Genomic DNA, 12,690 nt, shown 5'->3' with positions numbered 1-12,690 from the left:
GGACAGGGAAGGGGAATTCCAAGAATGGGCAGGCCTAGGGGGACTGAGGTGTAAGACCCAGAACCAGTCTCCCCATAAACAATTCCCAAATCCCCAGCTCAGGGATCTCGTGGTCTTCTGGTCACTAGACCCCACATTGCCCCTTTTCTGCACAGATAATAAACTTACCACTTTCTGTTTCCCTTGCAACTGGTGTCTGTCTTATTTCACTCAGCCAGTAGAACAGGACAAGGACCCGAAACGCGTTCGGTTACAATTCAGCAACTGGATTATTGGTGGAGGCTCCTGGATACCAACTCGGCTACTGTGACTATTTGGTGTAGTGTCTTCGGTACTGGTGTAGGGGCTGTTGAGAAGAATTGGAAGGACACCTGGCTGGTTGTTCTGGGAGCCAAATTGGGGCCTCTGGAACATGAGAAGATGCTGGGCAGGACCAGTTCCCAATGTATTCAACAGCCTGCCAACTGCCTCAAGCCTTCCTTCCCAGCACCTCCATGGTCACCTGGAAGCTCGTTTGTCTCTCTCCAGTGTTCAGGCTATGTCCCATGGGGTTTAGATCTTTTTACCCCTTTTTCTGTGTTTCTTGATCTCTGTTGCTGTTTACAGGATTCAAACTGCAGCTGGGGCACAGGGAGATTCCATGACAGTTGGAGTGGTTCCAGGAGTTTGGGAAGTTGATCATGGACTTGAACCCCACTCCATCTCTGGGTGAGTGACCTGGGGGCTGTATCAGAGTAAAGATTGCCTCAGTAAAGGACAGGGCAGGGTTAGTAGGAGGCCGGGGCTGGATCAAAGAGAGGTCAGGGCAGGCTAGGGTGGGGGTTGGAGGATAGAGAGGGGTCAAAATGAAGACAAAACAGGATGACAAAGGGGTCAGGGCAGGCCCAGGATGGAGTTTGGGGTTGGAGACAAAACAAGTAGATTTGAGGCTAGGATGAGGTTGTGGGTGAGGAACAAATTTGGCATTAGGGTTAGGGAGGGGAATGAGGGTGCATCTGGAGTTAGAGTTGGTGATAGGATTGTGTTTGGTGTTTAGGATGGAGAGAACGTTGTGGATGGTGCTGGAGACAAAGTTAAGGTTGGGGTTTGGGTAGGAATAGAGATGGGGATGAGGCTGTGGTTGGGGTTTGGGTGAGGAAGGGGAAATGGTTGGGGATAGAAATGGATTGAGAATGGGGTAAAGGCAAGGGTTGGAGGAGGATGGGGATGAGACCACGGTTGGGGATGGAGACTAAGAATCCAACAGAGTGATGCAGGTGGACTAGGCCCCCAGAACTCTACTGTTTCCCAGAAGACCTGGTCTCTTCCTGGGAGGAGGACCGTAAGTTCATCCTGCGGGGCTGGTCTCTGGTCTTCAGCATCGTCGCAGCCATAATGATGCTCAGTATGGGCGATGGGCGCATGGCCTACATTGAAGGCTCCTACACGGGTTACCTGGGCTTCTGGACTGACTGCAGGAGGAACAAGTGCGCCAACGTGGGCCAAGTCACCGGTCAGTAGGAGCCTGCACAGGCTATGGGGCTCTCCTGAGGGATCTCTGGAGATTTTCAGGGGAGGAGGGTGAGTCACTGGGGATTCTTTTCAGGTGTTCCTTCAGAGGATCTTTAAAATTCTCTGGAGGGTCTCTGGAGATTCTCTGAAGGTCTTGTGAGGGAGTCTCTTGAAGTTATAGATAGTTTCTAAAGGAAATGGGGCCATCATTGCATAGGAGAAGAAGAGAGTACACTTTACCAAAAACCAATCTTCCTCATGATTAGACTGCTAAAGATGCCAGCATTCTCTCTCTCTCTTTGAAATCATTTTTTTAAAGGCTTTTTTTCTAGAGGCTTTCAGCTCCTTTAGAAAAATGTTGCCTCCTTGTGTATAGTCTAATTCCTCCACCTCTGCCTCTGTGACTTTATTGCTTCTCAGCTTTGGAAAGTTCTTCTTCCAGCTCTACCTTTTACAAAGAAGGCTTTGCCTTCATTGGTATTTAATTCTTTAATCTGATGGATTTTATATTTTGATGGGCGGTACACAGGGAGCTTTGAATCCTCCATTCCCTGCTGACCTATGGAAGGAACCTGAACTAATCAGGAGTCTTTGGGTCAGAAGTGACAGAAACTCTACCTTGAACTAGCCTGAGTGATCAAAAGGATATATGGGCTCACCTAAGTGAAAAGGGTGAGGGTAGGACTGCTTCAGGCATGGCTGGATTCAGCTGGATTCCGCTGTGTCTGGACTATTTGAGGTGACATCATTCTCAGGACTCCACATGGTGGCAAGTCAGGACTCAGTTACTAAAGCAAATCATTCTAGGTGATTCAGAGGGAAATAAGTATATGGAGCTGGTTTTATGGGTAGCAGAAGACCTGAGAAATCAAATGGGAATGGTGAGGCAGACTACAGATTAGTACCTATGTACAGGAAGCTGTTATCTCCCTAGGCCAGAGGAACAACGGTGGTATTACCAGAGCCCAGAATCTGGGGCCATCAAGAAATCATAGACCCATGGTAGACTTTGCTCAGAGGTAGCTGGAATTACAGAAGAGATGCAGCTACCACTGAAAAGACGCCACTTGAGGCAGAGATTAAAAAAAAAAAAAGAAAAAAATCCGTTGCCATTGAGTCTGACTCAGCGACACTGTAGGACAGAGTAGAACTGCCCCATAGGGTTTTCAAGGCTGTTCATCTTTACTGCCCCATAGGGTTTTCAAGGCTGTTCATCTTTACTTTACTACTTTACTGCCACCTCTTTCTCCCACGGAATAGCTGGTGGTTCAAACCCCGGACGTTTCAGTTAGCAGCCAAGCACTTCACCACTGCACCGTCAGGGCTCCCGAGGCAGAGATGTTGTTGTTGTTGTTAGGTGCCATCTAGTTGGCTCTGACTCACAGCAATCCCATGCCCGACATAACAAAACACTGCCCTGTCCTGCACCATCCTCACAATTGCTGTTATGCTTGAATTTCTGGCAGTTGCCTGTCGATGTACTACTGCAACCGCTTTTGAATGAACTTCAGCAAAATTTTACTTGTGTTTGATATAATTACTATTGTTTGATAATTTCTGCATTCTGTTGGATCACCTTTCTTTGGAATGGGCACGAATATGGATCTCTTCCAGTTCATTGGCCAGGTAGCCGTCTTCCGATTTCTTGATATAGGTGAGTGAGTGCTTCCAGCACTGCATCCGTTGAAACATCTCATTGGTATTCCATCAATTGCTGGAGCCTTGTTTTTTTGTTTTTCACCAATGCCTTCAGTGCTCGTTGGACTTCTTCCTTCGGTACTGTCATGGATTGAATTGTGTCCCCCCAAAAATATGTGTATCAGTTTGACTAGGCCATGATTCCCAGTATCGTGTGATTATGAGGGCACCTGTGGAATTTGGGGGCAAGCAGGGGTGATTTGGGACAACTTTGAGGGTGTGAGCTGGCATGACTTTGAGTTGGCTTTAGGGGTACCCGGGCTGACTTTGTGAGTAAGAATGGAAATTATTTGGGGGTTTGTAAGAGGTAACTTTGGTGATGTGAGTGGGGGTGATTTTGAGGATATCTGTAGCCAGATGTTGAGGATATCTCTTGGGCTGCTCATGAATGTCAGTGGAGAAACCTCTGGAGTGTCCCCGGGGGGAGGGGAGAAACTTGAGGTGTTTGCTGGGTTGTCCAGTGGTGGGAGTGATCTTGAGGAGTGTGTAGGGATGACTTCAGTGTATTTGTGGGGGTGACCGTGTGGTGTTTGCTGGGCTGTTGAGGAGCCTTGGTGGGTGCTTAGGACCCTTCTCAGACTTACCCCCTCCTCCCAGTTCTCATCCACCTAGGCACAGGCTTCATGATGCTGGCTCTGGGCTTGTGCCTAATTCTCCTCCCCTGCATGGGCTTCTCCTTCCGGCCATCCTTCCGCCGCCTTACCAAAATCGACCTTGTCTTCAGTTTCCTCAGCATCAGCATTGGTAACTGTCGCCTCCGTTAAAAGGGTACCCTCCCTGCCCCCAGCATATCTTCCTGGGTTTCTCTGGCCTTGGGGAGGTGCCACCAGAGTCTCTTCGAGTGTCTCTCGGGATCTCTGCCCCACTCTGTCTACGTGTATATAAGTTCTACTCTGTCTTTCTGTCTCTGTCGGGGTGTGTGTGTGTGTGTAGGGAGTGTGAGGGGCGTCTCTATTTCCCTCTTCTCTCTCCATGTATCTTTCTGTCTGTTGCAGGGATGTGGGTGTTTCTCTCTGCTTGTCAGGGAGGGTGGCAGAGGATGTTTTTCTCTGTTCTTTCTGCGATTCTGAGGTCCCTGCCCAGTCTCTTGTCCCTCTCTGGTCCCCCGCCTGGTGCAGGGCTCCTGATTCTCCTCAGTCTGATGCTCTTCACAATCAACTGCCACAAGCTGCACCCAAAACCACAGGTATCCTACATGGTGACTTTCTACCTGTGCTTGAGTGCCGGCGTCCTGATGCTGTGGGCGGGTGAGCGACGGCCTTGGGGGAAGGAAGGGGCCTGGCGGGGGGGAAGAAGGGGGCCTCGAGGGGCAGGGGGTGGTGCCTCGTAGGACGGAGGCAGGGCCTTGGGAGGAAGAGGTGGGGCCTCACAGGGCAGGGGGCAAGCCCTAGGAGAACAGGAGGCAGTTGCCCTAAGTTAAATGGAGGTGGGTTGGAGGGCAGGTGGGCCGTCAGGGAGTGGTGGAACCTGGGGAAGGGGGGTGGCCTGGGCGGGGTTCGGACTCGAATGCTCCACTCCAGGAACCCTGTCCTACTTGAACCACCTGGGCATTTGGAGCGGACAGGAGCCCTCCAAGGAGTGGCAGATGAGCAACCGCCGGAGGGCCTCGAGGCGCATGTCTAAACAGCAGGGCTCAGAGACGTCCTTAACACTACCCTGAGCCTGTCCAGTTTAGTCAGCATCCTGAGGAAAGCCCTAAGCTTCTTCAGGGGCTTGAGCATCTCAGAACCTTGACGGTAACCTTGGACTTCAGCGGGACCACGCCCCTGAGGCTAGGCGGCTCCCCACCACTAGTGGCCCAGCACCTACTTTGAGGCCCCAGTCCTTGAAAACAGGCCACGCCCTCCTAGGGGCGGTGAGAAGGGCCGCCCCTTGAGTTAGGGCCCGCCTTTGAGGCTCTGGACCCGCCTACTGAGTCCTCACCCCATCCCGCCCCACCCCAAGGGCCTTATCCGGAGCCCACCCGTCCTGCCAGCCCGGGTCCCTTTTGCGTGGTTCCATCCCTAGCCTAGCTAGGCCCCGCCCCCGGAAGTCCAGCCCTCGTAAACCACACCCCCAAAGCCAAGCTCCATCCTTCAGAGGCAGGGTGACCACATCCGAACTCCTCACTCCTCGCCAACAGGCCCAGCCCTGCCCCCATGTCCACTCGGCCCCCAGGCGGACTTGACCCTGCCCAGCATTCGAAGTAGCCCGCCCCTCTGCGAATAAGCCCCCCTCCTCTGCGCCTTGCTCTAACTTCTCGCTGCTCCTTTCCTGGCTTCACCCCTCCCTACAATAAAACGTGGGCACCAACTAACCTCTCAGCCTTCCGACCCTCTATTGCCCTCCTACCCTACCTCTCAGGGCGAGGTAGGGCCCAGCGCGTGCTAACTGGTCGTTTCCCTGCCCTGCCCATTTGGGTCTGCGGCTTTCCCTGCCTCTTTGTCCCTTCCTTTCCCTCCCCGCCTCTAACTACTACACTCCTCTGGATGCTAGGCTGGGGAGGCCCCTAGCTCCAGCCAGGTGTATCCTGAGCTTCCAGGGGCCCTGGTCTAGAAAGACTAGTGACGCCAGATATTGCTGCGTATTCGACTTTACTGGGGGTGTGGGGGGTGCGAGTGCATTCAGGGGTTGTTTGCTATGGTTTCCTGAATCCAGTCCTTGTAGGAAATCACTTTGGTGAAAACAGCCGGCATATTGGGGGTGGCACATGGGTCATAGCCCCATGACGTGATCCCTTGCAACGTGCCATTGCAGACCAGTGGGCCACCCGAGTCACCCTAGGAGCACAAGGTGGAGAGTGAGAAAGGCCTGCGGACCCCCAGCTCTCAGACCTGGGCTTGCAGATCGCAGACAGTGACTGCCAAGCTATGGGGAAAGAGACAATTGTCTCCAGAGTCCACCCCCAGAAGAAGATAGGCAGGAAGTCCAAAGAGAGGGTAGTGGCTGGAGTCCTGGCCATTGAGGATGGCAGCCATTCAGTGTCCAGTTTCTGCACAGGGCCAGGGTCCAGGAGACAGTCACTGCAGACAGGTCAGTGGGAGGGTGGGCAGGATCCACCTACACCACCCTCCCACCCTCAAGGCTCATCTCAAATGCCACCTCTCCCAGGAAATTTTCCATGACTAGACACCCCATGCCTAGGGCACTGGGGAGCCATAGGAGGACTTTGAGCAGGGGTGGAACAAGGTCAGTTCTGAGTATGGAATGACCCACTGGAGACAGCTGGGGATGGACTTGGGGGCAGGGAGGTACTGAAGGCTGGGAGAGGGTCCAGGTGAGTACAGAAAAGGCCTGACCTGGGGCTGGGGCAGTGGTATGGAGAGGAGGGGACAGTGAGAGAATCAGGGGGCAGAAGGGACCAGGCTTTGGGATTGATTCGCTGAGAGAGAGTAGGGATGGTACAGTCCAGTGTTTGGAGGGTTGGGGAACCTGCAGTGGAGGAGGGGCAGGTTTGCTGGAAGCCACTGGGCTCAACTGGGACCTGGTGAGTGTTTAGGGTGGTTGGCTGTGTGGGGGGGAGTTGGGGGGGGGCGGTGATGCAGGGTAGATACCTCCTTGGAGATGCCCAGCTGTGACTGAGGACAAAAGCCTGGGATCATCCTTGACTCCTCTCTGCCTCTGCCTCCCCACTAATAATCAGTTAGCATAAGCTGTGGGCTGTCTTTCAAATACAGGGAGAATCTGACCCCTTCTCCCACTGTCCCTGGCACCACCCCTTTTACAGGCCCCATCATCATTTGCCTTCATTGGCTCCCTGCCTCACTCCTCTCTCCCTGCAGTCTGTTCCCCACACAGCAGCCAGAGGGAGCTGTTAGCACCCAAGTCAGATCCTGCTCTGCTTGGGTTAAACACCTCCCCACAGCTCCTATTTCATTCTGAGGAAGAGAAAGTCCTCACTGTGCCCCATGAGCTCCTGCAGAATCTTCCCCTTTTTTCCTTCTCTGACATCATCTCCTGGCCTCTCCCCCCGCATCACTCAGCTCCAACCACAGGGTCTTGGCTGTTTCTCAGACACACCAGGCCCACTCCACCTCAGGCCCTTTGCACTTGTTGTTCCCTACATCCTTCCCCCAGATTTCCAAACAGCTTGCCCATCACCTGCTCCAGGTATTTACTCAGTCTCACCTTCTCTATGGAGTCTCTTCCTGACCAGGTCATTTAATCCCACAGCTCTCCTATCTCACCCCTCTGCCCCCACAGTATATCTCAACTCCTGACAAGACCCAAAAACCAAACCCACTGCCATTGAGTCAATTCCAACTCACAGCAACCCTGTAGGACAGAGTAGAACTGCCCATAGGGTTTCCAAGGCTGTAAATCTTTATGGCAGCAGACTGCCACATTTTTCTCCCACCAACTCCTGATATACACTACCATTTATGTGTTATGCTTATTGTTGATGTCTGTCCCCCCTCACCAGAACAGCAGCCCTATGAAGGAGGGACTTCTATGTCCTGTTCACTGCTGTCTTCCCCGGGTCTAGAACAGTGCCAGGCATGTAGTAGATGCTCAGTAAGTACGAGGCAAAGGGAGAAAAGGACAGACTATGATGTGTAGTAGTAAGATATAGGTGGTACCTGAAGGAAGGTCTGGGGAGGGAAGGGGGATATAGTGGAGGGAGTTTAGGCTCTGGGGAGGGGGGCACAGCTATAACTGGAAAGCTGTGGAAACAGATGCCTGCTTAGCTTTTGGACCCCAACCCAGAATCTGGGTCCCCTTTCCCAGTCCTGCTGGTGGGAGTGGGGGAGGGGAGGTTGACTCACCACACAAGTGTCTTTGCCACCATCCATCTGCCCAGCACACAGCATATACTCCGTTACCTTCTGGAGGTGGGCACTGGCACATACATCATTGGACAAGAGTTGGAGGTCCACACACTGCATATCATCTGGGTATACTTCTACAGGCCAGGGAGAAACAGGGCTGTGTTTAGACCCACCTTGTTCCTCAACCAGGTCCTCCCTCAGACCCAGGAGTCTCAGCCCCCTCCTCCCTCAGACCCAGGAATCTCAGCCCCCTCCTCCCTCAGACCCAGGAGTCTCAGCCCCCTCCTCCCTCAGATCCAGGAGTCTCAGCCCCCTCCTCCCTCAGACTCAGGAGTCTCAGACCCCAAAGCTTCAGCCTCTTCCTCCTTCAGACCCAGGAGACTGGCCTCCAGGAAACATGGTTGGTCCCATGCATACCCCCATGTGGATCGGTGCTGCCCCATCCTGAGGCGATGCAGGTGATCCCCACTTCAGGCTCCGTGGTGGGCAGGTCCAGGACCTTCACCGAGTCTGTGATCTGCGCAGGCTCCTTCAGACGGAGCAGCATGATGTCATGGCTGTAGTCCGTGCCTGGGTTGTGGGAGTGGTTCTTCAGGAGGCTCAGATCATAGTCTGGGTGTGAGAAGCTGCCACTGACTTGGGCATACTGGGCTGTCTCTTCAGGCTCTTCCAGGTTGTGGATGCCCAGCCAGACCTGGTAATTCCTGGGGAGAGAGAGAGAGAGAGTTGGAGGGAATGAGGGGAAAAGAGGAGGTGGAAGGCACATGGGGCAGGGCGCATGGAGGAAGGCTGAGAGAGAGGAGGAGGAGGAAGAGGAGGAGAAGGAGAAAAGATGTAGAGTCACAGAGAAATAGAGTGAGAAAACAGGCATGTTAAAGACAACGAAATGGAATGAAAAAGAGCGTAAGTGGAGAGAGGCAATGAGAGGGGCAGAGGTGGAAGATAGTGAGCAATGGAGGAAAAGAGAAAGAAACAAGAACAGAGACAGAGAAATGGACACAGGGAAGAAGGGGAGTGAGGAGAACAGAACAAGGAAGGGGAGTGGGACAGACAAAATGGGAAAGGGGCAGAGGAAGTAAAAAGAGAGAGAAAATGAGAAATAGAGGCAGAGAGTAAGTGAGGCGGTGGCAGAGTGTGAGAGAGAAGAAAAGGGAGCCAGGACAGGATGTGGGTGTGGGTGGGCAGGCGGAGGAGGAGTCCGAAGGGCCTGAGACCAGCTCAGCTGCAGCTGTGACAGTCATGCTGGTTCCCCAGCGGGGGGTGGGGGGGCCTGGCCCCAAGCCCAAGGTCGGCTTGGCCCCTTCCCTCCCCAGCCACTCCCCACCCTTTCTCTTTCCCTCTTTTCCTTCCTCCTTCCCTCCCCTCCTCCTACCTGGCTCCAGCTCACTCCAGCCCTTCCTAGTGTCTCCCTAGAGTAGACTGATTGTCCTGGAGGGTGGGGCTAGGGGCAGAGGAATGTGAGAACCTTCTCTATCTCGCCCACAGGTAATGGGGTGATCATTCTCTCTGGGGTCCCCCTACGCCCATCCTGGGGTGTGTGTGTTCTGTAGTGATGGGCCAGGGAGTGAGGCAGAGCCCCAGAAAGAGATGGGGCAGAGCCACAGGCAGAGACGGAAGGCGAGACATACTAGACAGAGGTGGCAGTAGAGAGACCAGAGACAGGGAGAGACACGGATGCAGAGAAGAGGGAGAGAGAGACCAAAACATGGTTACACAGAGAGAGACACACAGAGCCAGTTACCTAGAGACACAGAGGAAGATAGACAGGGACACACAGAGAAGAGACTCAGGCAGCCATGGAGAGGGCAGCTCTGGAGTCGTCCAGCCCCAGCTGTGTGTCTCTTACTTCGACCCGGGTCAGTGTCTCCCCTCTCGCCCTTTAGTCCTCAGCATCTCTTGTGATTATCCCAGGAGAAAGCCCCCTGCTCATTCTGTGGGAGTGCAGATGGCCCCATTCCCAGGCCCCCTACCCCTACTCACTCGCTCCTGCAGTGGGCGGCCGTGAGCACCCACTTGGGGTCTATCAGGACACCCCCACACTCCGGCTTATTGTAATCGTACACAGCCACCTGCCAGGGCTGGGAATTTTTCTGGCACTCCCAGCCTCCAATGATCCGGGACAGGATGGGGGGCGCGGCACCTGTGGAGGGGGTGCTGAGTCAGACGGGGCTGGGCCAGCAGGAAGGGCAGGGGACCCAGCTAGAAGAGGGAGCTATGCTATAGGAATGGGAGGGGCATTGGAGATGAAGACCAGGGCTGGAGGTGTGTGGAGATGGGAAGGGGTGTTGAGAAGGGCCCAGAATTCTGCAGCCATACCAGGGATTGCAGGTTGGTGGCTGACCACATAGTTTGGGAAGAAGCAGGGGTATCTGGTGGAATTCAGAGGTTGTGGGATCAGGATTTGGTGACCCGATGTCAGGGATTAGGATGCAGTCGAGAGCTGACAGCTGGTTAGGAAGACTTTATGCTCTGAGAGCAGAGCAGGAATCAGGGTGGGAGACACCAAGACACCAAGATGGTGTGTAGAACAGGCAGTGAGTTGGGGTGTTGGGTGATTTGGGGTCTTAAACTGGGGGACAGCAGGCTGTGGGTTCTGAAGGCAGTAGCAGGTCCCAGAATTCAGGGACAAGAGCCCCAAGGGAGATGGTTGGAGCTAGGAGAGGAAGAATTGGCAGGTCTAAGGGGTTCCAGGCTGAGGAAATGGTCAAAGCCTGGGTGGGCTATGGTGGTTCTGAGCAGGGTGCAGATTTAGGGAGTCAGGTCTGGGAGACCAAGAATGAACATCTGGGCTGGGAAACTCAAGGGTCACCTGGGGGTTACTGGATAGGGGCTGGAAGGGGTCAGTGGGGCTGGGAGAGTTAGGAAACTTTGGGGTTCCAGGTCAAAGGGTGAAAGAAATGGTTAGGGTTAAGGCCTGGCAGAAGGACCCTGTGAGGCTTTGGGGTCCTGTGATCCCAGAATGGCATTCTAAGAGGGGGTCAGGGGCCCTAGAGAACAGGGCTGGGTTCAGGGCTGGGATGGGCTCAGGAGGGGAAAAAGGGGTGAGCCATTCTGGAATAGGCTGAGTGAGGGGCTCTTTGTTTCTGAAGGGGAAGCAGGTGAAGGTCTGAGGGTACTGAAGAGATATGGGTTCTCTTGGGATGCTACCCAGGCAGGAATGGAGAAGGGTGGGAAACAGGGCGAAGCAGCCGTGGGGTGGAATAGAGGACCTGCAATGTGTGTATTGGACCCAGAAGGTATTGGGGATCTTGGGAATCCAGAAAACCAGAGATGTAAAGTAGAGTTTCAGGTAAAGCAGAAGGGCTGGAGCTGGGGGAGGGCTGAAATTACTCTGAGTAAAGGAGGTTGTTGTTGGGGGATTTGTGTGTTATTTTTTGGTGGGAGGAGGCTTGAGGTATTGGATGGGGGGATCTGGGGCAAAGAATTGGGGAAAGAGGGAAAGTTTGCAGAACCCCCATACCAGGATGAGGGCCCATGTAGAGTCATAGGCCAGGTAGTTTGCCTGGGACGAATCAGGGATATATGGTAGAATTTGGGGGTCAGAGGATCAGGGTTTGGGGATCAGATATCAGGGACTGGGGGCATAATTGAGCACTGACAGCTGGCTGGGAAAAGTCAGGGTGTTATGGTGGAATTTGAGGGATCATGAGCCAGATCATTGGTCCATAGAGATCTAGGGGGTAGGAGGGGATGATCAGGGTCCCAGGGACTGGAGGGATTGGGGGAGATCCTTGGAAGAATTAGGGCCCCCAAGAGACAGAGAAGGCCAGGGTCTGCCACTCCAGTAAAGGGGCTGGAGGCAGAAAGCTATCTGGGGAAGAGAGAAAGTTCTAGGGGCTCCTGGAAGGGAGCAGGGAGCTATTGTGAGAATGAGGACTGTGAGGAGGGGCTGAGGGCAGGTTTTAGGTGGGGCTGGGTGAGACAGGAAAGGAGCTGGTATCTGGGTCTGGGGTGGACTGTGGGTGGGAGGGATGGAGGCTGGGGTGCTGGGTGAGAGGGAATTACTTATGGGGGGGAGCAACTTGAGAGTCAGGGTCCGCTCACCCTCCCGCATCCTCCCCCTTCTGTCTCACCAGTGCCCCCCAGGGACAGGGCGAGGCACAGAACCAGGAACCACATGGTGACAGAGGTGTCCAGGGCCAGGCAGGCAGACAGCTGGAAGCTGCAGAGCCTCTCTGGGGAACCTTTAAAAGCCCTCATTCTCCCCCGTCAGGGCCCCGCCCCTGCCCTGCTGGCACCCAAATGCTGGCCAAGGCTCTGCCCATGCTGCTGGGGGCTGGACAACCCCCACCCCCCCACCCCCAGAGCTGTGGAAGGGGCGGGAGCACCAGCACCTGTTGTCCTCAGGGCCCTGGATCACCCTGGATGCATTCCCAGGGGCTGAGGCCAGAGGGGGCAGGGCCTGTGACTCCTGGGGCCTTGGTCTTGGGGACAGCACTAGTGAGGAAAGGCCGATGGGGGCACAGAAACAGGGGCTGGGGGAATTACTGATCCCCAAAACAAAGTCCCATATGCCCAAAGCTCATGTAAGGCCTTAGCATCCCAAGTCCCAGTGTACCCTCAAATACCAGCAGTGGGGCTCTGACACTCTCCAGCCCCTGCACCACTCTGAGGCGAGATGTCAGCAACTCAGCTTCCAGCTCCCCCTACATATACACCTTAGCTGTCAGAGCGCCCTGATTCCTGTGCTTCCTGAACTAGAATCTGGTCCCCCAAATCTATCATTCCTCTTATAATAAAATCTTGGGGTACA

General features: G+C 54.2%; 1 protein-coding gene across 2 annotated transcripts; it reads right to left on the bottom strand.

The window, feature by feature from the left end:
- Positions 1–82: 82 nt before the first annotated feature.
- On the bottom strand, positions 83–12,056 carry KLK1 (kallikrein 1). 2 transcript variants are annotated; one of them, XM_064294090.1, is made up of 5 exons: positions 12,011–12,056; positions 9,918–10,077; positions 8,355–8,641; positions 7,935–8,071; positions 83–724 (listed from the first exon to the last, which is right to left on the bottom strand). In XM_064294090.1, exons 1-5 carry the CDS (start codon positions 12,054–12,056, stop codon positions 563–565), a joined length of 792 nt encoding a protein of 263 aa, XP_064150160.1. In that variant the 3' UTR covers positions 83–562. The 2 variants fall into 2 exon arrangements, with proteins under 2 accessions (XP_064150160.1, XP_064150161.1); XM_064294091.1 differs by lacking the exons at positions 83–724; positions 9,918–10,077; positions 12,011–12,056 and adding an exon at positions 5,746–5,948 and having other exon boundaries at positions 8,355–9,162.
- Positions 12,057–12,690: the final 634 nt, after the last annotated feature.

Source organism: Loxodonta africana, chromosome 11 (genome assembly GCF_030014295.1).
Source record: "Loxodonta africana isolate mLoxAfr1 chromosome 11, mLoxAfr1.hap2, whole genome shotgun sequence".
Classification (NCBI taxonomy): domain Eukaryota; kingdom Metazoa; phylum Chordata; class Mammalia; order Proboscidea; family Elephantidae; genus Loxodonta; species Loxodonta africana.
This window is presented reverse-complemented; position numbering and strand designations above follow the sequence as displayed.